The following is a 26,629-nucleotide window of genomic DNA, read 5'->3' as shown; positions in this document are numbered from 1 at the left end:
TGATATGATATGATATGATATGGTGTGATGTGATGTGATGCGATGTGATGTGATGTGATGTGATGTGATGTGATGTGATGTGATATGATAACGGACTGAAAAGTTGTTACGTGAATTTTTTTTTTCTTTATGACCATCATACGGTACTCTTTGATTTTTGCCAGGTCAGGAAATCGGCCTCACCGTACCATCCACAAAACCAAAACAATTCTGTAAAAGACCGCCGGCTTGGAAGGTAGCATTAGCAAAGGTCTTCAAACTGTTAGGGGAAAGCCAAGTTTGATTTTAATGAGGTTAGCAAACGGCCCCAGTGCGTATATAAATAAGCCATAACCAAGTTGAGGCACGGGCCTAGCAAACCTTGGGATCATCTGTCAAGAAAGCGGCAAGGGTAGGCAATCGCTTTAAAAAGATGCAAAGACCCTCAGCACCATCTACTGTCAAACCTCTGTAGCAGGTAAATTCCTCTGGGAAACCCAAGACTTCCTTTAATTTATAGAGCTCGTTCTTATAAAAGTGAAATTCAGCCTGGCATTCATCGTCGAACGTGTTGTCGAGTTCAAAAGCTTTCTAATTCTAGTAATGAAACTCAGTGCTTTGTTTAGTAATGATATCGCACAGCAAGACCAATTTATCACCGTTTATGATACTCGAATCGTACGCATAAAGAAGGGAGACCCTGGTCTCTCTTAACTTTGCCATATTCTGTTATTACAAAAGATATAAAAATGCCAAGAAACTTCTCCACGTACTATGCTCGCTCGTGTGGCTGATTTCAAAATGGCACGTAGTAAAATTTCCCGCCAATAGGATTCACTGCGTCGTTGTGATCGGGATCGATCGTAAACTAATTTACATGCAAGCCGCCACGCCCGACGCGGCTACCAGGACAGACGTCTGGAATTACAGCAACGAAATCTCATGTGTTTGTTTACGAATTGACGTAAAATTACATAGTTACCGCCCTTCATCAACAAAAAAGAAAGAAAAATAGACAAAAAGCTTTCCTAAATGAAAACGATATGGTTTACGCCTAAAAGAAAACGCGTACAATTTTCGCTTCGAGGCGACAACACGCAAACGGCAAATGATGTGAGTCAATTTTGAAGCGTATTTATTGACCCGTGAGGAGTTCGTTTTTCGAAAATTTCACTGAAGTTGTCAGGAATACGAAAAATCGGTCAATAAGAATACTTATTCAGTACAAATTCACAATCAAGCCAGCAATAGGCCTTATCACGGTTTTCGACGCCATTTTGACGAGTAGGCAAACACGTCTTGAAATAACAGTGTTTGTATGGAAATCCGATGTCAAATAATTTTAGTAAAACATCGCTTCTGAAAAATTCATCAATTGGAAACTTTTGAAACTAGGAAAAGGATTTTAAGGAAAAAATTAGAGGGATGTAGCTGTGCCAGAAAGCGTCCAGTTGAGTTTTGAACTTTCCATACATTTGTCTGTAAGCGAACCAGCCGTGAACTGCTACTAAAAATAGTTCGCGGGAGAAAATACAGATAAATGAAAACACGACTGGACGCTTTCTGGCACAGCTACATCCCTCCAATTTTTTTTCTTAAAATCCTTTTCCTAGTGCCAAAAGTTTCCAATTCATGAATTTTTTAGAAGCGATGTTTTATTTCCATACAAACACTGTTATTTCAAGCGTGTTTGCCTACTCGTCAAAATGTCGTCGAAAACCGTGATAAGGCCTATTTTTTGTGAGGTAGATTCCCAGAGGTGCTACGAACATTACCGAGAAAGTCTGCGGCTTTAATGATGATTTGAGTTGTCCGCTTGCTCCTCAATTTAATAAAACCACAGTTTGGGAAAACACTTAAAACAAAAAAAGATTTAGGTTTAAATAAAACCCAACATGTGTCGCATTTCCTTGGGAAACAACGTGAAGAGCGTGCGTCACCTCGTACCCAGATCTAACGCGTCCATGCGCTAGAGGAACCGGGAAAAAAAAAATGTAAGAAAAGACAACACGACTCGAGTAATGAAGTTGTTGTTGTTTGGTCTTATTCTTACCTTAAAATGCAAATAAGCCTCTTTGTTGTTGTTGTTGTTGTTTCTACAATTTGCCAAGGGAAAGAATGCCACATTCTCTTCCAATTCCGAACAAATCCCCTGAGTTAGTATCACCAATTACACAACGCCGTTTGAATATATTCGAATCGGAAGCTTGATGTAGTTTTTATTCTTTAGTAGTCTAAATCTTTTGAAAGTGAAATATATGAAACTTATTCAATTGTAAGAAAATCGAAGATCCGTAACCAGGGCCCGTGTCTCGAAAGTCCCGGTAACTTACCGGGCCCGATAAATGTTTCTTAACAGAAGTCAATTTTTGTTAGCCTTGAATACTAAATTTCAAAATCTTATAATTCTGTGAAAACATTGGCCAAGTACCATGTCTGTAATCACCGTGTAATTGGCGAAGAAACATTTAAATATATACTTATCGGACCCGGTAAGTTACCGAGAAACGGGCCCCAGGATTCATAATTCAAATGTATAATTTTTAGACTTCAACATACTTTTGATATATATGAATCACTGTTTCATATACCACTTTGCCTGTCGTTCTAGTAAATATAAAACGTTTTTCTGAAGATACAAAACACAACTTACCAGCAGAAATGATTTCTGTCACTAATCCCTATGTCACTTGGTAATCGTGTCAACGATAGACTTTCATCTACACAGGACCTACGTTGATAGCGGTTGTGTTTACCGGGAAGTATCCTGTACAAATACGCTTCATTAATATAAATATCATTGTTATAAACTGAGCGGCACCTGTTTTGCAACGCTAAATTTGAATAATCCTTATTAATTGTAACGTTAAAAGCCTAACAAGGCAAATGCTAAATCATAAGAATACTCTCTTTATTCGAGTTACTTTAATCATTTCAAGGTGTTGCATTGGCGGCAATTATTCCAGGGTATTGAAGTTAAAATAATAGTGAGTTTTGTGTTAGTGTGTTCATTGTGCTTTGCGTTTTATTAAGAGAATTGAAATAAATCGCGTAGAGTAAGCCACTCCATCGAGAAGTAACACTTCGCCTTGATAGAAGAATTCCTGGAACTGTCTCGATTACCTTTCTAAATATTTTTAACAAGTATTACACTCGAAACTGCGTTAGTTGCTATCTTTCGATGCAATAGTTTTTTGTAGACTTCATTTTTGTTATGTTGATCAAACGTTATTTTCTCCTGGTACAAGTTCAGGGTGAGGCAAAAATCCTGTTATGAACTGTTTCCGCGGAAACATATGGCTACCCGCTAGCAGAGGTTTCTTTAAACCTCTGCTAGCAGGGTAACATATGGCCAAAATTTTCAAAAATCTCAATGAATTGCCTACGACCAGTCAACGCGTATTTGGTAAGGTTTGATCTGCAGTTAACCTCTTCCGAGAAACTTCCTGGACATAATTCGTTTACTCTTTTTGATAGTTCTTGGTATAATTCCGTGGCGTGTTTCAAAGCAAATTTGTACCAGTCGATTTTTACCTGTAATTAGTTTTAGCTTCTATAGCTTTGATATAAAATAACTAGTGTTAAGACTTTTAATTCAAAGGTGATAATTGAACTGGGAAACACCTGTACAATATTTTTAATTAAGGCTTCAGTCTGGTAACCGCGTCAACTATTATTTATGGAAATAGGCGTGGGCTTAATATAAGTCCATCGCTTCTTGTTGGATAGTTACCATTTGTTGACGGCGAATGGTTTCTTCGCAACGACTTCTTAACTACGATTTTTTTCCGGTTTCATTGTGTTAATGTCAAGTTTAAAATCGATAGAAATGTTCTTTGTAATTTTTATATTGCCCTCGTTGTATTATTTCGACGGAGCGCTTCAGAAATGTTAGTGAACTTTTTAAAAGAAAAACATCTCGTTATTGTTTGATTTGGCCAAGCTTATTTGCAATACATAAGCACACTTTTGCGCCAAACGTTCTGCGCAGCATAATACCTCAGATGTCATTACATTTGAAGGGTTAGTTTGACAGCAACGAGCTACCAAGTTCTATGCCGCCGTGTTGATTACCGGTGGCCTTCTTGCCTTTTCCAGCTCTAATGTTTTCGCTGCCAATAGCGAGCAGTTTTTGTATAAGCCACTCTCGAACGAAAACAAACATCCGGATACCGGACGCCTTCCAAACACAAGTCCTACAAGCAATTACTGAAGGGAAGGAATTCAAGTGAGCATATTATTGTGTTGGAGACTTGACCTCGATCATTTCAACACATAACTTTTGAACATAACGATGAAACTCTATTCGTTTTAATTACTACCATAACCTCAACTAGTTTAGTTTTATTGTTGTAATTTGTTGTTATTTTTGATTCACCGCAAAGAAGGAAGGATAGAAATAAGTGTGCATGTCCCCTGCGTCTTGAGTTTCTAGGCATACACTAACTCGTTCTGCCACTCGTAAAAACAACAACAACAAAAACAAAAACAAAGACAAAAATACAGAACGCACACACCCAAAACGACTGAATTTTGTGTTTGCCGGTACCAGCAATACACTCTTTATTTTTTATAAGAACGTTGATGCTGAGATTAGCTACTTAGCGCATTACCCAGACTGAGAGTCAGTTAAGAACATTTTTAATTTGACCAGATGTTTTTTAACATGAACAGTATAAATACGGATAAAATTATACATGAAAAACTTGAGTGTATATTGTCCAATTAACCCATATAGAGCGGTTTTCAATTGAGTGTCGAAAGTAATTGCGTTATTGCTTTGGTTTTGTATTACTACGCTCCATTAAAGGTATTTTCTCGTTTCAAACTCTGTTTTTTTTTTCTTTAGGAAACGTTTACAGTTCGACCGATTGTATTTCAATTATGTTCCAGTTTTCAGTTCTAAAACCATGACTAGTTAGTCCTTAAAATTCATCGATCGAGTGACGATTAAGGAAAAGTCGTTACTGAGATGAGTATCCCCATTTGTAAAACCAATTTGATTTTTAATTTACGCGATGAAATAAAACAATTCTTAGAATTACAACTCTTCATCAAAACAAGAATTTTCCAAGAGGTAACGTAAGCAGTATCGAAAGAGCGATTCAAGCGATACTGACAGCTCGTGTGTATTGATATTTTTCAGGAAAATTCGTGTACCTGTCTTTCCAAAGTTATTCCGGCATTAATGACAACAACAACAAAATGATACTGAGCTACTCAACCTAGAGCAGAGTAAAATCACTCTCTCTCTCTCTTAGTCCTTTGAGCCCCCAGTGGGGCATAGGGCCGCAGCAATGACTTCTTTCCACTTGTCCCTGTTCTTAGCAGTTGCCGGTGCCTCTCCCCATGATAAGCCCATCTCTTTTAGCTCATGTTCAACTGGCTTCCTCCAGGTGATCTTGGGCCTTCCCCTCTTTCTTTTGCCTGCTGGTGTCCACCTAAGGGCCAAACATTGTGCGGACGTTCCATGTTGCAAGCCGTATCATTGTTTTGGGCCCAAGAAAACTCCTCCCGGCTTGAGCTCATAGCTTCCCGAGGTGGGCACTGTCATACTGCCTAGCTCCGTTGCTTGGCTTGAAATTCCCATGGGACCCTGTGGATTTGGGTACATAATTGCGGGTTCCGTAACTAAGTATTTTTTACGGGGTGGAGTTGTTGGCCCCACGCCCAACCCCCAACCTGGAGGGCTTAGCACACGGGTTCCGGTGAGAGTAAAATCACTGCGAAAAGTAAATATTCTTGTACGTTCCCCTCGGTCTCACACTTCACTTGAACACGTAAAATAATTATTTTTATTATATAAACACCAATGAAATACCAGGTGAGCTTTCGCGCGAAAACATGATATCTTCACCGCTCAGTATGGTTACATAATAAATCGCGCCTTTTGCAATGATTTGGTATTTCATTTGTGTTTATACTGTATAATAAACAGAACATAACATGGCCGCTTGGAGATACGAAATTTCTCTTCTCCTTATTTTTCAACACTCGAAAAGAAATTTCGTATCTCCGCGCGGTCATGTAATATCCTCTATGAACGTATTTCTAAGAAAATCATTTGACGGTTTGATCGATTTCATTGGGTGGTAAAAAGCATGAAAAGGGGGGCAACATGCTATTCACAAACGAGCATTTCACGGTGAGAAGAAGAAAATAAAAACAATATCCTGTTGTTTCAACGCAAATTTGTGTCAATAATTATTGACACACAAATTTGCGTTGAAAAAAAGGTACTACACACCAGTGTCCAGGATATTCCAAGCAAACTGCTTTCAGCTCAAAAACTGTGACCAAAGCTAATTGCTCGCATGACTTAAACGGGAAGTGTCACCTTTTTGTGTTGTTACTTTGAATGACCGAAAAACACATTTGCATCAACGGAATTGTTAAAATAATGGTTCAGCTTTGTCTACAGTAACCCCACTACTATTCAGAAACTAGCGTTAGTTATCCTTGGTCGCGGATGGCCAAGATTGAAATGGATTGAAACTGATTGGTTAATAAAACTCGCGCCACTTTCTCAACCAATAAGATGTAAGACCAAAACCAATCGTGCCTCGCTTGCACTGTTTTCCCAATTTAATAGCTCTAAAAAAATGTACTCGTGTAAGCTAGATTTAAAAAGGCTAAAACACGCCCCAGGGTGTGGCGTAGGCTTGTCAGTCTTTATTTATTGTAACAGTTTAATTCCAATTTTTACTTAGCTTTTTGCCGCCCCTGAAGAAGGTTAGTATTGTCTAACCGAAATATTAGGCAATAAATTTATTTTAGCTGTCCGATCAGCCTTGCATTTAATTTTACGTTTTATTTACACACCAAATTCTTAACCACAGGCATCCCAAAAAAAAAAATTATCTTCATAAGAAAGCTCGTACTTCAATTCACATAGAAGGAATATTTTTTCAGTCATTTTGTCGATTTTCTTGGTAATGGCAAACTCAAACACTTTGTTTGAAAAAAAAAGGAGTTCTCCTGGCTGGGGCAGCTGTCCCCTCTGCCCTTCCTCCCCCTCCCCCTCCCCCCTCCCCCCTCCCCGCTATCCCCTGTTAACCCTGCAGTTGTAACCTGAGTATCAGACCTTCCCTAAGGGGAAGGGGGAGGGGAGAGCGAGGGATAGGGGAGGAGGAGAAGAGGAAGGCTATTTTTCCCTTTTCCCTTTCCTCTCTTTCCCTCTCCCTCCCCCTCCCCCCTGAAAAGCCTGAAACTCAGGCTACTGCAGTTGCAACTTCCCCTATGTTCTTTGTAATTTTTTATTTTGCTCTACGTTGCATTATTTTGACACACCACTTCAGTAACGTAAGTAAAACTTTGTGACGAAAAACATCTCGACAATGCTTGATTTGGCCAAGCTTATTTACAATACAAAGCACACTTTTGCGCCAAACATTCTGCGCAGCGTATTACGTTAGATTTCATTACATTTGAAGTGTTAGTTTGACAGCAACGAGCTGTCAGCTGTCAGTTACTATAAATCACGCTGCGTTGGCAAAACTGTTCCAGAGAGAGGAAACCTCCACTCTCGAAACATATTAACGATAAATTGTTGAAAATACAATCTACTTTGAAGTTTCGTTGGAAAACATGGAAATAATATTTCAGTGTCGGACAAAACATGGTTTGACTATCGCCTATTTTCGTTTTTCAATTTCCCGGGCGCCGCCATGTTGGATTTCATGACGTAATACGGTTGCTCAACTGTTTCACACAAAATAACCGCTGCTGAATAACAATAGCGGCAACCGTTACACGTCACAAAATTCAAAATGGCTGCGCCCAGGAAATTTAGAAGCGAAAGTAGCCGATAATCATATCTAATTTTTAACACACTTGAATGTGATTTCTACGTTTTAGACTAAAATTTAGAATTTAGACACTATTTCCAACTCTTAACCGTCAATTTGTTGTCAGAGTGAAGGTTCCCTTTAAGTCTTTTAAAAAGAGTGAAAATATAATGCGTTCAAAAAGAAAAGAAGAAGACTGAACGTTCCTTCCTTGTGAGAAACCCAAGTTTTGTTATACCACAGTGAAATAATCGGTGTAACAGTAGCCTCGGCAGAAAGTCGGTGTACGAGAAAGTTTGGAAAACAAACGATTTCAGGCGGGTCAGAGTTACGTTGCGTTTATTGCTCACAAGTGATCGGTTTTACCTCCATCCACCAGTCATCTGGATAAAGATACCTTTGAATTTCAATTCCCTCTCGAGGAGCCGGCATCGTAATTCCGCCAAAAGGAACATCTGGAAGGGGTTTTTCCACCAACACTGTAGGAAAAGTGTCGTGGAGGTTGTAATTCAACGCGAAAATCCACGTTTCTAAGCCAGCGCGCTTCATCCATCCATTATAATCGTAAAAAGCGAATAAATCCACTTTTATATGAGGTAGATCCTCACTGTAAACTTTCATCACATTACTTGTGATCCAGCGTTTGTAATAAATTTTGAGCCCCTTCGCTGCAAAGGGTTTTATAAATTCGTCGAAAGTCATCGAGGCAAACGTTCCTGATCCTCGAAATCCTATATCAACATCATTATCCCAAGACAATGGTCCCTTATTACGCAATGCACCAAATACTGACCCATACATAAGCCAGTGCTCTATACCAAAGCCGTCCAGGATTTTGTGGACAATGGAAGTCATGTTTATTAGTTGATCTCTTTGTTTCTCGTCCAAGTACTCGCAGGGCTGAGCGGCAAAAAACGGGTGATTTCCGGTGTAGAGACCATAGTGTTTCAAGTTAACTTTGATGTACAGGAGGAACACGATCGTAAATAGGATACATCGCAGTTTGTTCCGGTAAAGAAATCTGAAGAATCTGCGGCGAATAGAGAAGGCCAGTCGCATGTTGTTTTGAATTGTTCAGGCGTGTTAAGAGCGACAGTGCAGAGGCGGAAGCTGTTGAAGCGGAGTTTGATTACTAGACGAGCTGTTGAGAAAATGAGATTAAGTTTGTCAGTCTGCATACAAGAAAACGCAAAAGAAAAATACATAGGGAATAAGACCCGTCGTAACAACTAGAGGCAAATGAAACCCAATGGATTAACCCCTCGGCTTCACGGTTTCTCACGCCATGTTGGTTTTAGAGTCAACTGTAGGGCTGAAATTACAGTAAAAGGTTTGCCGTGGTCCTGGCCAACTTAGAACCTCTGTAACTCTGTTGGAAATGGATAATTTTAAAAATGTGTTGAAATAACACAGCTACATCCGATTCATCTGGCCTTAGACTAGACCACTATATGGGTTATGAGATGAGGAAATAAACCTCGAGGTATTTTGATTAGAAGGGTGTATATGAAGTTGTAAAATTTTGTTTACGTCCGTTATAACCTGAATCCTTTCGAGAAAAAGTCCGTTATAACCTGAATCCCTTCGCTACAAACAAGAGAAATAATCTTAGGACAAATACACTTTAAAAGACATTTGGTTTCAAAATCCGACGGAGTAGTTATGGTCGTTATGAGACCCACGCCAGTGTCAGGGGTTAACGAAGATGACGTCAGAAACAGTGGCCTGTTCACAAACACAATCTGTCATTCAAAACAAAAATTAATCAATCGAACGTTCGATTATGCTCAATTGCGAAAACTTGGTCAAAGTTCGATTGAAAACACTTATGACTATTCTTCCAAGTTTAAAATTGAGCTGTCTGAATACTTATTGCGTGACAGCTAGTTCGGTTGTTGGGGAAAGGAGGGTGGAGAACGCCACTACTCCTCGCATTTTTTGGTCGGGGTGTGCTGCCAGAACATGTAACTTTCTGGTACCCTTTTTTAGAAAAAGAAAACTACTCAAAACCGTTCTCTTTTGCACTGCACACCTATATGGCTTACATGGGTGTGCACCCCTCCTCCCGCCCACACACACACACACAAGGCTTTCGGTACACCAGGAGAAACTCGCTAGGAGCGGGCGATCGATCCGCGAGTGAAGGAGAGAAAACGAGGGAGAGGGACACAATCTCCTGTCGTTTCCGTTTGCTTTTCCAACAGTATACCAAGCACCTGAAGGAGGCTACCATTTTGTTAAACAAATAATCTAAAAAAGAGCAAGGCTGATTTCAAGGTCAGGGAAGTATATTTTTCAATTTTTCGAAAGGCACGGCCTTTCTTCTTCAGGGTATGTTTGAAACTGACCCTATGGCAAGAGACGTTACAATTTCAAACAGTTACAAAACTGAGATGCCTGAAAAACATAGGCTAAAGTTACACAGACAAAATTAAAAGCATTACAATTTGAAATTTGAAAATACAACTGGTAAATAGGTATAAGCAAAATAGCTAACGTTACACCGTGGAAAACGAAAATGAAACACGTCACAATGAGTTTTTTTACATAACTTAGGAGGATGAAAGACGGTAAAAATGTTCATGTCTCATCTCTCCTATTAAGACCTAAGGGTTCAATAGTTTGACCTCTGTCGATGAGGTATGCCTCTCTAGCTTTGAGTACGCTGTCACGATTGCTATTTTGTTGATCAAGCCATCGTCCTGCGATCAGTTAAAAGTTTAACTTACGATATGGCCAAAGCAAACTTCCCGAGAGGGCTAAAACGATATTCATGCTTCAACCAGTAAACTGAGGTCGAGAAAAATCATAGACACAAGGAAGGTGTAATTTTAATTAAAATGCTTTTACTTGATTGGCAATCTTTTTTTTAGAGAAATTGAAAACTGTAAACGAAACGTTTTCGGAGAATCTAAGGCTTAGTTTATTTACACTCCTGAGTAGCTTTCGCTTATATCAGAAGGACCTTAAAACATGGAATTGCGTCAAGTCGTCTTCTTATGCGCCGAAAGATTGACCAACGAGTGACGGAGTCGCGAGGAGACTGGGCTCCCACGAAAACGGACTATGAGAAAGTCTACTTAAAATTACACCACTCAGAGACATGACAGCTCACTATCTACAGTGTGACACTATATTCGTCACCCTTGCAATTGTGCAATAGATATTGGGTAGCAAAAAGGCGTTCGCCGGTTCAGCATAATGTTGTTAAGTAAACATTTTCGCTTCAGTGGATTATTACCCAAGATTTATACTATGCTTTAAAGGCTGGTTTCCATATGATCGCGGATCGCAGATCGCAATAAGGTCTGCGATCGTCTGCGATCATATGGAAACCAGCGTTTAGATAGAACATGGTTCTATCTTCTGCGATCGTCTGCGATCGCGATCGCAGGATCGCAGACGATCGCAGAAGTAGTTTCCATATGATCGCAGACGATCGCAGACCTTATTGCGATCTGCGATCCGCGATCATATGGAAACCAGCCTTAAGAGCAGGCGCCTTTTCCGTCGGTGATACAAAAGCGAGAACAGGCGTCTGCTCTCGCTGGCTAGATTTATACTAGAACAATTAGATTTCGGCTTGTGTTTCATGTACATTATCAATACATAATAGCTTATTCGGCCTGTGGCTTCATTCACTGTCGCGCGATAAAATCTCAAGCTCATAATGTTCATATTAAACTTTCTTCTATAAATGGCGAAAATAGCCGGATGGATAACACTCGTGCGCGACCGAAAAAGCAACGACAATTCACATTAAATCGGTTGCTTTCAGTGTATTTATTCCTTGTATTTCCAATTTGTATCCGTTTCTTTTTTTGTTTCAACCTTCGTGCGCTGAAAAGTAAAATTGCTAATCTGCAGCTGTAAAGGCCAATTTCAATTATTTTCGGAAGAAAATTTAATAATGGTTATTAAACAATAAAAGTTCTTATGTCTAGGAATTGTCTGTATTTTCTTTGGACGTTTCATGTTCTTATAAAACTAAAATATAACCTCTCCCTTCAAACTGGGTTCACTCCCTTGGCTAATTCTGGCTTTTTATTAGCTCGCCACTAAATCTTCTTCGAGCCTAATTGGTTTAAATTGTTCACGTGAAGTGAAGGTGTTCATCAGCCAGCAAAAATGCCTGGATGGATAGTAAAGCCGGTGTCCAGGAAAAAAAACTGCCATTTATTCTTTCTTACACTGATAAACAGGCTGCTTTCATTGCATTTTTATCCTTTAAAGGTCAAATTGGTGAGCTGTAAATTCGAAATGCCAGTCTCAGTGACTTCTATGAGGAAGAATTTAGTGGTGAACAATAAAAAGATACAATCGTTTTCACAGCAATTTCCACAGTCCACGCTATAGCTAGGGCCTGGGAAACGATAACAACATGACTGATGCGTGTTCGCTCAACCTGAAAGGCAAATATCTTTAGCTATTCGTTATTTAACTGAAAGCTCATAATTATTTAAACCTAGTTTAATTTAATCATGCTCAGTTTGAACAACCGGGCCCACGTCACCGGCCCGAGTGCATGTTCTGTTCTAGTCAATTGTTAATCCTGAACCAGACCGTAACCTAGAATTCCAGCCTTTGCGCTTGTTTACGGCATTCAGCATAAGGCAAATTTCCAAACTCCTGTGCTGGCCTGAATAACGTTGTCGATCTCCACCAACCCTCTAGCTTGTACTTATTTAACAGTTCATAGAGATACTTCCAGAAAACTAGCACCATATCCTCACGAATCAGAAGTGGTCCGTTGAAGTCTAGCGCTTCATTTCTACTCGGCCGACATTCTGCAGACCATGGCTTTGGTTCACAGCAGGCGAAATGGTACGATTTCATGGGTCTAAAGATATGTCGTCTGACGTTGTATGCATAAGGTAATACTTTCCAGTTTCCGTATTCAATGAAATACCTGGAGAGCAATTCTTGGTCGTCTGGGCAAGTGTCTATCTCTGTGATTTCCTGCCAGAGTTTCAGGATTTCCTTGTAATCATTGGAATCTGGTTTAAACACCATCAGTCCTGCGTTAAAACAGATATCAAGCACACCTGGTCTAGCGCAAGGCACAGCAGCAAAGTCGTCTTGAAGGTCGAAAAGTTCATCAATGTTGGTCATCAACATGAGATCAGCATCAACATAAATGATTTTGGACAATTCTGTGTAGTTCCACGCGTGGAATCGGGTGTGTGTTCCTCTTATTCTGTGTCCACGCGGTCTCCCAAGAAAACCACTGTTGCGATCTCCGCCCATCTTGACATCCAGCCAGTTACAATCCATTTCTTCGACTGAACGCGTCTCCCAGCCAACACTTTGAAGAGCCTTTACCGCATTCTCACTAACCTCCTCCGAAATAAACACAATCATGTTGTTGTGGCAAGAGAATGTTCGAATTGAGTGACCGAGAACCAGAACAGCAGGGATAAAATCATCGTTTACCGCGACTGAGAGCCATGCTACATCGCTTCGCGGACCAACGTTTTCTTTGCACCAGTCTTGAGCAAAACGACTTTCTATCTCGAACAATCTCCATTCTTTGGCAGCAAACTGTAGTTCGTTGTCCAAATATCTCTGATTTTTATTTATAACTTCTGAAATAATCAACTTTGTGTATCTAATGACACGTGAAGGCAAGAGGGGCCTCCATGCAACAATAGAAACCATGATAACTGTGATTGGAATTAGAGACAAAATGCAAACTGCTCGAACTGCTCCTTTTTCTTTCTTTTGTACATATTTCTCCATTATGGCGGATAGTAACTGACGGACCAAGTATCTCTCTGGTAGATGTCTATACAAAAGGTAATGGAGAATATTCTTTCAGTGAAATGACAGTAAAATCGAGACGTATCTTGCATTTTAATGTAATAAATCATGCCCATTGTATTTGCACTATCGTATTAAAGTAGCGGCAACGACTAAACATCGGGATTTTTTTTATATGAACCAGTTAGTCCCAAGGCAAACAATCAGTACACCATTTAGTTTCTGATGTGTTTGTTGCATTTTTGTTGACAATCAACTCCTACTTTGAACAGTCATTTTAGATTTAAGGTGCTGTACACCCCGGCGAAATAATCCCTGCCCTAAAATGATCGCAACCCCAAACTGATCCCCAAATTGACCCCGAAATCTTCCCGATCCCAAAATCTTCCTGATCCCCAATTCTTTTCACGCTTATCCCGAACCGTAATAACTGTGGCCCGTTGGGGTACGAGATAAATATCCATTTCTCAAGTGCACATTGATAATTTTGGAGACTGCCACGTGATGCACAAAATTGGGAACGGGGCACATAATGTCAACGGAGTCACCACGTTATGTCTTCCCAAATGTGTGGGAATAATAAATTTTCACTTGACAGGACCCTTTTCAAATCCCAAGAAAGACCACCGGAGAAAAAAAATCGATTGTGAAAAAAAAAACAAAAACAAAGTAATATAGAAAAACAAATGCCACGGCTAAAAAGGTATAACGAAACAGGGAACGCAGCTTAGATAAGATATGTTCTGCCAAACGCGTTAAATGATCTAACAACAAAGGAGTAGCCGCTTGCTCTTCCTTAATCATTTTAAGATATTCTTGAACGGATGGGTGGGGCAAAGGCTAACCTATACATCGTCTATCGTCGCATTTCCCACCCAAAGCAACATCTCTAAAGATCACCCGAAGCGTTTTGAGGAATTTACCTACCGCGCCTGCTTATGATCTCGATTGGAAGTCACAAGTCGACGAGTTTAAGCTCCCTAACTCCACACAACGTCTTGATGAACTTCGACTTCCTTGATTTGTCTTTCTAGACAGGAAACTTCAAAACATCCGCTGATGACACAGAAGTGTGCGCTTTCGAAGTTGGGCAAAGACGCGAGAAAACGGACAATCTTGCGATAGACGGAGGCTTCTGCTTCTTCTCAGTCTTATTTTGTTTAGTTGTCTTGGACAATCCTCAATGGAATTAAAGCCAACAAGGAGAAGCGTCGGAGAATTTGCAGCAAGTACAGATCCTTCCTAAAGCCTCACCTGTAACAAAAATCATAATTATCAATTTTGAAAGAAGCGCACTGGAGACACGGGACAGCAAAGCACAACGTCAAACATCTCTGGATACTCATAACGCAAGGAGTTCCCACTGTAAAGGGAGAGTAGCAAGACATTCAGTAGAGGACTGAAAGGAGAGGATTTCTGATTCACCCTTCGAACCAAGCCGGTGAAATACTCGCGGGCGTAGGCATATATGGTAGGCCACCAAATGGAAAAGGAAAACGACGCAGTGGAACAATAATGATGAAGGTGGTGTACGGAAGCCCTATGGACAGCACCTCTGTGACAGCATTGTCACTCATCGATCACGTAAACACTAGTATAATAGTACATTGCTGCGTTATCTTTTCGAGGCCTCTGTGAACCCAGTAAGACTCGTTTTGTTTAGTTAGGTTCATTTGAGGATTGTGAAAATCGTTAGAACAGCCTAGGTCATTGTTGGTGTCAAGAATTCAGGTTCAAATTCTTTACATTGTCCCTCGGAGTCGATCGGGTTAACAAACAATGTACTGATGTGCTGAAAAACGCGGCCGCCCAGGCTATCTGACCTCGAACCTTTTTGGACAAGTGGAAACTTCAATCACTAATTTCGACCCATTGTTACAGGAAAAGCTATCACATCAACCGATTTCACTTCAGGCCAAACTCAATGCGATAACGTCTTTGAATAACAAGACATTGGAACTCGTAGATGGTGAAGAATCTTTTCATGATGAAGTTCCAAATCAAATCACGTGGTCGATAGTAAAGATTGACTCAAAACTGGAATCAGGGCTGGTTCCTAGAAAACCGTTTCAAATTCTACGTCTATCAGCAGCCCTGCTGGAGATTCCGCAAATGTTCACTCAAGGGCAAGCGGTGTGAGTTCAGACTCAGAGAATGGAGTTCGTGCTAGGTTACCGAAGCTTGAGATGAAAAGGTTAAATGGTAAACCAACTGAATTGTAGGTGTTCATCGATTTTTTTGACAGCGGCGTTTACTCAAACTTGAAATCTCAGTGATATCGATAAGATGAACCATCTGAAATATCTTTTAGACAGTCCAGCTGCCCTTGTTGCGATCAAAGGACTGACTTTGACAAAGGAATCAGGCAACTCCATGACAAAATTGAGGTTCACATCAGGGGTTTCATTCACAAGCCTTGGAAGTAGAATCTGATGAATAAAGTACTTTACTCGTCACGGTCCTCCTCAACAAGGTACCACAGGAGCTTTGGTTAATAGTTGGTAGGAAGTTTTACAGTGATAGCCGGAATCTGGATGAACCGCTAAAGTGTTTTTGAATCATAAGTAGAGAGCAGAGAAAGATGTATCGTAATGGCAACAACACATTCATCAAATTCAAAGAGAAACGGTTCTTTAAAGCATCCTCTAATAACTGCTTAAACATTGTTGTCCCTAGAAAAACTAAGAGTCACATGCACTTTCTGTAAGAAAGGTCATCGCTCAGTAGATTGTCAGGGGTAGCGAGTAAAGTTCACCCTCCTGCGCAAGGAAATGAACAAACTGGCTCAACTGTTAGCATGTATGTTGACAGCAACAAAATTTTGTTGCAAACCCGTATTATCTTAGCCTCAAATGCTAAAACGGAGATATCCCACAATCAGGAACGTCTAAGACGCATTTTAGACGGTCGGAGCCAGATGACGTACATCACCCACACAATAAAGGAAGCTTTAGGGCTTAAGTAAATTGCCAGAGAGAAGTTGTACAGAAAGGCATTCGGTTTAGATTGCAATGATGTAAGACGGTTGACATTGTAAATGTATGCTTGAAGAATGTTAGCAGTGATAACGCACTGATTATTGTCACAGCCCATGTAGTACCAATGATCTCAGTTTCCTCCATCAAGTCATCAGACAGTTCAGTTTGCAAAGCAGAGGTACCCACATTTGGAAGACATTGTGTTATCGGAAAGTGGTTCAGCAGACAACTTAAAAGTGGATATTCTCATTGGTGCTGATCGGTTCTAGAATCTTGGAAATGGAGAAACCAGATGTGGCAATGGTGGCCCTATTGCTATGAATACAAGATTTGGATGGACACTATCAGGTCCTGTTGAGAATGCACCCTGCTCCGTTCCCCACCGCTCAGTCATTTTTTCAGTCACACGTCCTTCGTGTATAACTCACACAGGATTCTAGCTGATAAGGAACTCGACAATAACTTCCACATCTCTGGGAACTGATATCACTCGGAATCGATCCAGAAGAGAACTCTGTCTTAGAAACATTCAATGAAGAAGATAACTTTCAGCAACCACAGGTATGAAGTAGGACTTCCTTGGAAGAAGGATCACAACCTTTTGCCCTACAACTACATCCTCAGTCTACGCACGTTACAAAATAATCACGTGCCTCTCGCGACCAGCTAGGTTCTTTACCACTTTCAAAATATCAGAAAAGCAGTTAATCACAGCATCCTTTATCAAAACTTTACAAAAAATTCCAGTTGAGAATAGCGATAACCTGTTCTTAAATCGTCAGGATTTACTGAGATTTTTGAGGCTGTTAATTGTTTACAACTAGCGAAATAGGAGGTTTTTCTTTCTTTGGAGCTTTGTTTATTTTGTTGTTTTCATGGCTCATTTGCTTCTGCTATGAGCCAGTATACAAAGCTCGAGGAACTTGAGGCCGTCCTTGCCACTCAAGAGTTACTTGCTTTTGAGAGCGTAGACGTATCCGAGTGCTTGGGGGATGAATTCGATAAAAGTGCACGTTTCCAAAAGCCTACCACAGTGAACGAAATTGAGCAAAGAGAAAGGGACAGAAGAAAGGCAAGGAAGAAACATCTAAAGAATCATCAACAACCACATCTCTTTGTTATTAAGCACGGTGAGACCACTCTTTCGTTTAATTTTACCCAAAAATTGTTAAGTCGAATTTGGTTTTGTTATTTTGGTGTTTAATCTCTTGCTTAAGTTATGCCCTAAAGCGAAAACTTCCAATAGAAATTGTCATTGTTATTACTGCAAGTTGCTTTTGTTTACATGGAAATTAGCAGCATGTAAATCATTAGTATGCTCTATATAGAGCATACAAATGAGCAGTTATTTTACCCCGCAATTTCCCTTTGTTTCAAAGCCACCGCCTCTTTACATAATTTAAGAGATCTTTAATACAGTTTATGGGATATTGAGCACACAAATACTGGGCACTGATTGGCTGAGTGGCTGAGACCATGTTCAAACGGACGTTAGATAACAAAACTTGCCAGCATAAATGATTTCTGCGACTTATCTCGATGTTACGTGGTAATCGTAAGCAGGTAGACTTTCCGCGTCCACACGGGACCTATATTGAGAGCAGTTGAATTTACTGAAGTAGTATCCTGTATAAATATGCTTTGTCACTTTGTAGATTATTTTTAAAAACTAAGCGGCACCTGTCAATTTGCAAGGCTAAATTGGAATAATCCTTATTAATTTTAATGTTGAGTGCACATGCATGTAACAAAGCAAATCAAAGCAAAGCAAAGCAAAGCAAAGCGAAGCGAAGTCATGCTGAGATCTCGACAACAAAGTACACCGAGTTTATCTGTTTAGAATAATGGAAACACCGAACGTATGTGTATCTTGTTCTGTAACTGATCTTATGCTGGGGCTTCTGGAATAAAGTTGTCCCCCGAGTATAGAAGGCTCGGTAACCCCCCTACCCAAGTCGCCCTCCGAGAGCCCGGTAGGAAGTTAGATTTTCAGAGAGCAGAGCAAACTTTTCATACACGTCCTCATAAAACGCTGTGAGGACCACCATTTTTTACCTCCTCAAGTAGGACAATTTTTCAAGTCAGTAAACACTAATGGCTTACCCACCCGGCCAACATTTTGCGTGCCGCGTTTCTTTGCGTTATTAGGGAACTTAAGCAACGACTACGGCAGCGGCAATGAAAACATCTCATGAAAATATAACTTCGCGTTACTTCTACTACTTCGCGATTATTCCAATTCGTTCAACTTGTACAATGTGGGCCAACTATCCGGGAACTTAATTGATAGGAGCGGCGTTCAAGTAAGGAGGGAGAATGAAAAACTCACCGGCCTGTGTTCACGTTCATAATTTGATGTTCCAGACCACAAAACCTTGAATAGACCTAAGAATAGACCCATTTCAGACGTGACGTCACGTCACGTGCCTTTGCGACGCCCATGTTGCTCGAAAGCTGGTTAATTTAACCAGTTGTTATCAAGTGACGGTGGGTAAAACAAGCTAACGATAGGTTAACTAACCGTTGGTTAAATTCCCGTTGCTCGAAGGTCGGTCAAATAGACGTTAACCACTGGTTGGCTAATCAATGGTTAAATAAAATATCCGAGACTTTAACCATATCCCAACAGGTTTGACAAGTTTTCCCGCGAAAGTTTTTCACTTTCTTCTGTCTACTATTAGTGGTAAAAATGGCTGCAGAATTCTTACATGAACGCCCCGGAGGCAATGAGCAGTCGGCAGAGTTACAGATAATAAAAACCGGCTCCAGGAAATGAAAACCAAACTTTTCCGCGGAAGAAATTGCGATGACTAATTTCTCAAAAGTTTGAACAAAATTAAGCAATCCTGAAATCAAAGTTTAACACAAATACTTACAAAATGAAGCAACTGAGTGTTTAGGAGTAAATGACGATTGCCTTCAACGCTGTAGGAACCGCTCACAGAATAGTTGCAGAGGTGAAAGAGAAGTAGACAAAACTACAAAGAACTTTCAAAGTTCTGGTGACTTGCCAGAGCCTCTTTGGCCTTCCGGTGGTAGCGCCTTGGAGTTGCTGAAAGCGATGTGCACTTTCCAACGTTTTATAAAATACTAATTACTTGCAAAGTACACCCGAAAAACTGACATTTTACATCGAATCAAAAGATTAGTATTTAGGTGCCATTACAGGTTTTGTATTGAGCCATGTCATATTTATACCAACTTAAGAAAGCTACCACCTGCAAAAAAATGAAGGGCAACAGGAACCTGTCCCTGAGGTTTCTTGCAGTTGGCCTTTCGAGGTCGGCTACAATCGTATCGGTGATAAACTGGATGGAATCGCGTGAATATCTGTAGTGTGACTTAATCTCGGTCTCAGAGAGTCCATCGAGCAAATTTTCCTTAAGGTTAAAAATTCACTGACGCCTTGGTTGCACCGCCATGTTGTTTCACTAATTTTACCACAAGAAAATGGTAACCAACAAATCATCCCCTAGAATAAAGGAAGCCTTGGGGCTCAAGTCAATTGCTAGAGAGAAGTCTTACATAAAGGCGTTTGGTTTAGATTGCAATAATGTAAGACAGTTGACATTGTAAATGTATGCATGAAGAATGTTAGCAGTGATAACGCCCTGATTGTCACAGCCCGTGTAGTACAAATGATCTCAGTTTCCTCCATCAAGTCATCAGACAGTTCAGTTTGCAAAGCAGAGGTACCCACATTTGGAAGGCGGAAATTGTTCAGCAGACAACTTAAAAGTGGATATTCTCATTTTCTCTGATCGGTTCTAGAATCTTGCAAATGGAGAAACTGGCCAGACGTGGCAATGGTGGCCCTATTGCTATGAACACAAGATTTGGATGGACACTATCAGGTCCTGTTAAGAATGCACCCTTCTCTGTTCCCCACCGCTCAGTCAATTTGGCAGTCACACGTCCTTCGTGTATAACTCACACACGTTTCTAGCTGATAAGGAACTCGACAAGGATAAGGAACTCGATAAGGAACTCGAACATCTCTGGGAACTGATATCACTCGGAATCGATCCAGAAGAGAACTCCGTCTTAGAAACACTCAATAAAGAAGATAACTTTCAGGAACCAGAGGTAAGAAGTAGGACTTCCTTGGAAGGAGGATCACAACCTTTCAGTTGCCCGACAACTACATCCTCAGTCTACGCGCATTACAAAATAATCACGTGCCTCTCGCGACCAGCTAGGTTCTTTGCCACTTTCAAAATATCAGAAAAGCAGTTAATCACAGCATCCTTTAAAAATTCCAGTTGAGAATAGCGATAACCTGTTCTTAAATCGTCAGGATTTACTGAGACTTTTGAGGCTGTTAATTGTTTACAACTAGCGAACTGAATACGAGGTCTTCCTTTCTTTGGAGCTTTGTTTATTTTGTGGTTTTCATGGCTCATTTGCTTCTGCTATGAGCCAGTATACAGAGCTCGAGGAACATGAGACCGTCCTTGCCACTCAAGAGTTACTTGCTTTTGAGAACGTAGACGTATCCGAGTGCTTGGGGGATGAATTCGATAAAAGTGCACGTTTCCAAAAGCCTACCACAGTGAACGAAATTGAGCAAAGAGAAAGGGACAGAAGAAAGGCAAGGAAGAAACATCTAAAGAATCATCAACAACCACATCTCTTTGTTATTAAGCACGGTGAGACCACTCTTTCGTTCCATTTTTCCCAAAAATTGTTAAGTCGAATTTGGTTTTGTTATTTTGGTGGTTAATTTCTTGTTTAAGTTATGCCCTAAAGCGAAAACCTCCAATAAAATGGTCATTGTTATTACTGCAAGTCGCATTTTTTTACATGTAAATTAGTAGCCTGTAAGTCATTAGTATGTTCTACATAGAGCATACTAATGAGCAGTTATTTTACCCCACAATTTCCCTTTGTTTCAAAGCCCCCGCAGTTTAAGGGATATAGAGCACAGAAATACTGGGCACTGAGTGGCTGAGACCATGCTCAAACTGACGTTAGATAACACAACTTGCCAGCATAAATGATTTCTGCGACTTATCTCGATGTTACGTGGTAATCCTAAGCAGGTGGACTTTCATCTACACGGGACCAACATTGATAGCAGTTGAATTTAGTGTAGTAGTAGTATTCTGTATAAATAACATAACACAACTTGCCAGCATAAATGATTTCTGCGACTGATCTCGATGTTACGTGGTAATCGTAAGCAGGTGGACTTTCATCTACACGGGACCCACATTGATGGCAGTTGAATTTACTGAAGTAGTATCCTGTATAAATATGCTTTGTCACTATGTAGATTATTTTTAAAAGCTGACCGGCACCTGTCAATTTTACAAGGCTAAATTGGAATAATCCTGATTAATTTTAATGTTGAGTGCCCATGCATGAAACAAAGCAAAGCAAAGCAAAGCGAAGAGAAGCGAAGTCATGCTGAGATCTCGACAAAAAATTACATTAGAATCATGGAAAAATCATGGAATTTAGAACCATGGAAAAATCGAACCTGAGTGCATCTTGTTCTGTAACTGATCTGATGCTGGGCCTTCTGGAATAAAGTTGTCCCCCGAGTATAGAAGGCTCGGTAGCCCCCCAAAAATCGTTAAGTTGATTCCTGCACGCAAGTTACTTTTGTTTACATGTAAATTAGCAGCCTGTAAGTCATAAGTATGCTCTATATAGAGCATACTAATGATAAGTTATTTTACCTTACAATTTCTCTGTGTTTAAAATAAGCCCTCGCCTCCTTACATAATTTAAGACAGTTTAAGGGATATAGAGCACAGAAATACTGGGCACTGAGTGGCTGAGACCATGTTCAAACTGGCGTTAGATAACACAACTTGCCAGCATAAATGATTTCTGCGACTAATCTCGATGTTACGTGGTAATCGTAAGCAGGTGCACTTTTATCTACACGGGACCTACGTTGATAGCAGTTGAATTTACTGAAGTAGTATCCTGTATAAATATGCTTTGTCACTATGTAGATTATTTTTAAAAGCTGACCGGCACCTGTCAATTTTACAAGGCTAAATTGGAATAATCCTGATTAATTTTAATGTTGAGTGCCCATGCATGAAACAAAGCAAAGCAAAGCAAAGCGAAGAGAAGCGAAGTCATGCTGAGATCTCGACAAAAAATTACATTAGAATCATGGAAAAATCATGGAATTTAGAACCATGGAAAAATCGAACCTGAGTGCATCTTGTTCTGTAACTGATCTGATGCTGGGCCTTCTGGAATAAAGTTGTCCCCCGAGTATAGAAGGCTCGGTAGCCCCCCAAAAATCGTTAAGTTGATTCCTGCACGCAAGTTACTTTTGTTTACATGTAAATTAGCAGCCTGTAAGTCATAAGTATGCTCTATATAGAGCATACTAATGATAAGTTATTTTACCTTACAATTTCTCTGTGTTTAAAATAAGCCCTCGCCTCCTTACATAATTTAAGACAGTTTAAGGGATATAGAGCACAGAAATACTGGGCACTGAGTGGCTGAGACCATGTTCAAACTGGCGTTAGATAACACAACTTGCCAGCATAAATGATTTCTGCGACTAATCTCGATGTTACGTGGTAATCGTAAGCAGGTGCACTTTTATCTACACGGGACCTACGTTGATAGCAGTTGAATTTACTGAAGTAGTATCCTGTATAAATATGCTTTGTCACTATGTAGATTATTTTTAAAAGCTGACCGGCACCTGTCAATTTTACAAGGCTAAATTGGAATAATCCTGATTAATTTTAATGTTGAGTGCCCATGCATGAAACAAAGCAAAGCAAAGCAAAGCGAAGAGAAGCGAAGTCATGCTGAGATCTCGACAAAAAATTACATTAGAATCATGGAAAAATCATGGAATTTAGAACCATGGAAAAATCGAACCTGAGTGCATCTTGTTCTGTAACTGATCTGATGCTGGGCCTTCTGGAATAAAGTTGTCCCCCGAGTATAGAAGGCTCGGTAGCCCCCCAAAAATCGTTAAGTTGATTCCTGCACGCAAGTTACTTTTGTTTACATGTAAATTAGCAGCCTGTAAGTCATAAGTATGCTCTATATAGAGCATACTAATGATAAGTTATTTTACCTTACAATTTCTCTGTGTTTAAAATAAGCCCTCGCCTCCTTACATAATTTAAGACAGTTTAAGGGATATAGAGCACAGAAATACTGGGCACTGAGTGGCTGAGACCATGTTCAAACTGGCGTTAGATAACACAACTTGCCAGCATAAATGATTTCTGCGACTAATCTCGATGTTACGTGGTAATCGTAAGCAGGTGCACTTTTATCTACACGGGACCTACGTTGATAGCAGTTGAATTTACTGAAGTAGTATCCTGTATAAATATGCTTTGTCACTATGTAGATTATTTTTAAAAACTAAGCGGCACCTGTCAATTTGCAAGGCTAAGTTGGAATAATCCTTATTAATTTTAATGTACAGCAACAATGATATTGAGTGCCCATGCATGTAACAAAGCAAAGCAAAGCAAAGCAAAACGAAGCGAAGTCTTGTGAGATCTCGACATTAAGTTACACAGTTCATATGTTTAGAATCATGGAAAAATCGAACCTGAGTGTATCTTGTTCTGTAACTGATCTTATGCTGGGCCTTCTGGAGTAAAGTTGTTCCCCGAGTATAGAAGGCTCGGTAACCCCCCTGCCCGAGTCACCCTCCGAGAGCCCGATAGGAAGTGAGATTTTCAGAGAGTAGAGCAAACTTTACATACACGTCTTCGTAAAACGCTGTGAGCACCACCATTTTTTACCTCCTCAAGTAAGACAATTTTTCAAATCAGAAAAACATCAATGGCTTGCCCACCCGGGCCAACATTTTGCCTTAAGCAACGATGATGCAACGGCAATGAAAACGTCACATGAAAATATAACTTCGCGTTACCTCTACTACTTCGCGATTATTCCAATTCGTTCAACTTGTACAATGTGGGCAAAGTATCCGGGAACTAAATTGATAGGAGCCGCGTTCAAGTAAGGAGGGAGAATGAAAAACTCACCGGCGTGTGTTCACGTTCATAGCCTGACGTTCCGGACCACATAACCTTGAATAGACCTAAGAATAGACCCATTTCAGACATGACGTCACGTCACGTACCTTTGTGACGTCCATGTCGCTCGAAAGATGGTTAATTTAACCAGTTGTTATCTAGTGAAGGTGGGTAAAACGAGCTAACGATAGGTTAACTAACCGTTGGTTAAATTCCAGTTGCTCGAAGGTGGGTCAAATAGACGTAAACATTTTTACATGAACTCCCCGGAGCAGTCTGCAGAGTTACAGATAATGAAAACCGGCTCCAGGAAACGAAAACCAAACTTTTTTGCGCAAGAAATTGCGATAACTAATTTCTCAAAAGTTTGCACAAAATCAGGGGCACCCAACGACAGTTTTCTCTCAGATCATTTGAAACGCTATTTTAGGCTATCTGGAGTACCTTTAAGCTCTGTAGGCTCATTTTAGGCTGCGCTATAATATTTTGATCTGTTCGGTCGTTCTAGGGGAACTTCAGTCTTTTCGAAATTACTAGGGCATTTTGGTCCATTTCCCGAAAACCTTAGGTCTTATTTCTTTTCTGAAAATCTTAGCTGGCCTATTTTCGGTACCTGAAACGACATTTTTTTGCAAGTTCGAGGTAAAAATTCCCCTCAGACAATTGTATTGGATTAAGGGCCTTCCGAACAGATAATTTACCAAGACGATCCGCCGGGTGTCCCTGTAAAATCAAGCAATCCTGAAATCAAAGTTTACCAACACAAATAATTACAAAATGAAGCAAAGTGTTTGGGAAGAAATGACGATTGCCTTCAACGCTGCAGGAACCGCTCACAAAACAGTTGCAGAGCTGAAAGAGAAGTAGACAAAACTACAAAAAACTTTCAAAGTTCCGTAAGGAACAAAGGAGAACTGGTGGTGGCCCACTGCCAAGAATGCTGTCCTAAAGCACCTACAAAATTCTGGAACTATACTGAGTAAAACGCCGTCATTCAGCGGCCTGCAAGGATTTGAAACACGGCAGGTTTGTTGGAAAAATGAAACCTTGTTCTTCCAAAACAAGTCTGTCATGTGACTTGCCAGAGCCTCTTTGGCCTTCCGGTGGTAGCGCCTTGGAGTTGCTGAAAGCGATGTGCATTTTCCAACGTTTTATAAAATACTAATTGCTTGCAAAGTACACCCGAAAAACTGACATTTTACATCGAATCAAAAGATTAGTATTTAGGTGCCATTACAGGTTTTGTATTGAGCCATGTCATATTTATACCACCTCAGGAAAGCTACCACCTGCGAAAAAATGAAGGGCAACAGGAACCTGTCCCTGAGGTTTCTTGCAGTTGGCCTTTCGAGGTCGGCCGCAATCGTATTGGTGATAAACTGGATGGAATCGCGTGAAAATCTGTAGCGTGACTTAACCTCGGTCTCAGAGAGTCCATCGAGCAAATTTTCTTTAAGGTTAAAAATTCGCTGACGCCTTGGTTGCACCGCCATGTTGTTTCACTAATCTTACCACAACAAAATGCACGTCGTTTTAACAGAGAGTAGAGCAAACTTTTATTCTTCGCTAGGCACTTTAAATTTAACCTTTGGTTGAAATAAATTTTACCCATGATTAGCACTATCAGCGTTCAAGCAACTGAAACTAACTCTCGGCTAATTTTTAAGCATTGCCGGGTTGGGTCTAACCATTAGGCAGCTTGCTTGCGTAGCTGGTGGTTTTCGCGCAGGGGAACGCGCAGGGTCACGTCTTGGCGGCGAAGCCGCGAGAGGAATGGGGCGTAAGCCTGAAAAAACCGCCTGCGGGAAAACTTTAATTTGTTACTGGAAGTTATGCGATCAAAAATGGCTAACATCGGAGAAAGTGTTTTGAAAACGCTAAATTTCCTAAATATTCTTTGTCCTGAAGAAAGAGCAGGAGACGGTTGTGAGGGAGTTACTCTGTGGGAATGATGTGATGGCGATTCTGCCGAATGGTTTTTGGTAAAAGTTTAATTTTCACGGTCTTTGCTTTGGCGACTGAGAGATGAAATGCTCGAAGACGCGTGTCCTCATTATATTGCGCCATTGAAAAGCATAATCAACGACTAGATTGCGGAGATGGTTTCTTTGAACTGTAACGCGCTGGAGCTGTCCGA

General features: G+C 40.4%; 2 protein-coding genes across 5 annotated transcripts in view; both read right to left on the bottom strand.

Annotated features, from left to right (window-relative positions):
* Window positions 1–14,598, bottom strand: part of LOC146466044 (glycogenin-1-like) — a 38,273-nt gene extending 23,675 nt beyond the window's left edge. Inside the window, exons 1-3 of one of the 2 annotated variants that reach the window (XM_085127840.1) lie at window positions 14,454–14,598; window positions 11,250–13,551; window positions 10,037–11,074 (exon numbers count right to left, since the gene is read on the bottom strand). In XM_085127840.1, the coding sequence (XP_084983966.1) occupies window positions 12,336–13,505 (1,170 nt within the window). In that variant the 5' untranslated portion in view covers window positions 13,506–13,551; window positions 14,454–14,598 and the 3' untranslated portion in view covers window positions 10,037–11,074; window positions 11,250–12,335. Of the gene's footprint in view, window positions 1–10,036; window positions 11,075–11,249; window positions 13,552–14,453 lie in introns of those variants that run through there. The other variant, XM_085127841.1, reaches the window with a different exon arrangement.
* On the bottom strand, window positions 7,372–25,621 carry LOC146466043 (ribitol 5-phosphate transferase FKRP-like). Of its 3 annotated transcripts, none has more exons than XM_085127862.1 (2): window positions 25,267–25,621; window positions 7,372–8,907 (listed from the first exon to the last, which is right to left on the bottom strand). In XM_085127862.1, exon 2 carries the CDS (start codon window positions 8,823–8,825, stop codon window positions 8,106–8,108), a length of 720 nt encoding a protein of 239 aa, XP_084983988.1. In that variant the 5' UTR covers window positions 8,826–8,907; window positions 25,267–25,621; the 3' UTR covers window positions 7,372–8,105. The 3 variants fall into 3 exon arrangements, with proteins under 3 accessions (XP_084983988.1, XP_084983989.1, XP_084983987.1); XM_085127863.1 differs by lacking the exon at window positions 25,267–25,621 and adding an exon at window positions 24,502–24,538; XM_085127861.1 differs by lacking the exon at window positions 25,267–25,621 and adding an exon at window positions 14,454–14,569.
* Between the last annotated feature and the right edge of the window lie 1,008 nt (window positions 25,622–26,629).

Source organism: Pavona decussata, unplaced genomic scaffold (genome assembly GCF_977016875.1).
Source record: "Pavona decussata unplaced genomic scaffold, jaPavDecu1.1 SCAFFOLD_154, whole genome shotgun sequence".
In the NCBI taxonomy this organism is placed as follows: Eukaryota; Metazoa; Cnidaria; class Anthozoa; order Scleractinia; family Agariciidae; genus Pavona; species Pavona decussata.
Note: the sequence above shows the minus strand (reverse complement) of the source record. Positions and strands in the feature narration are given on the sequence as shown.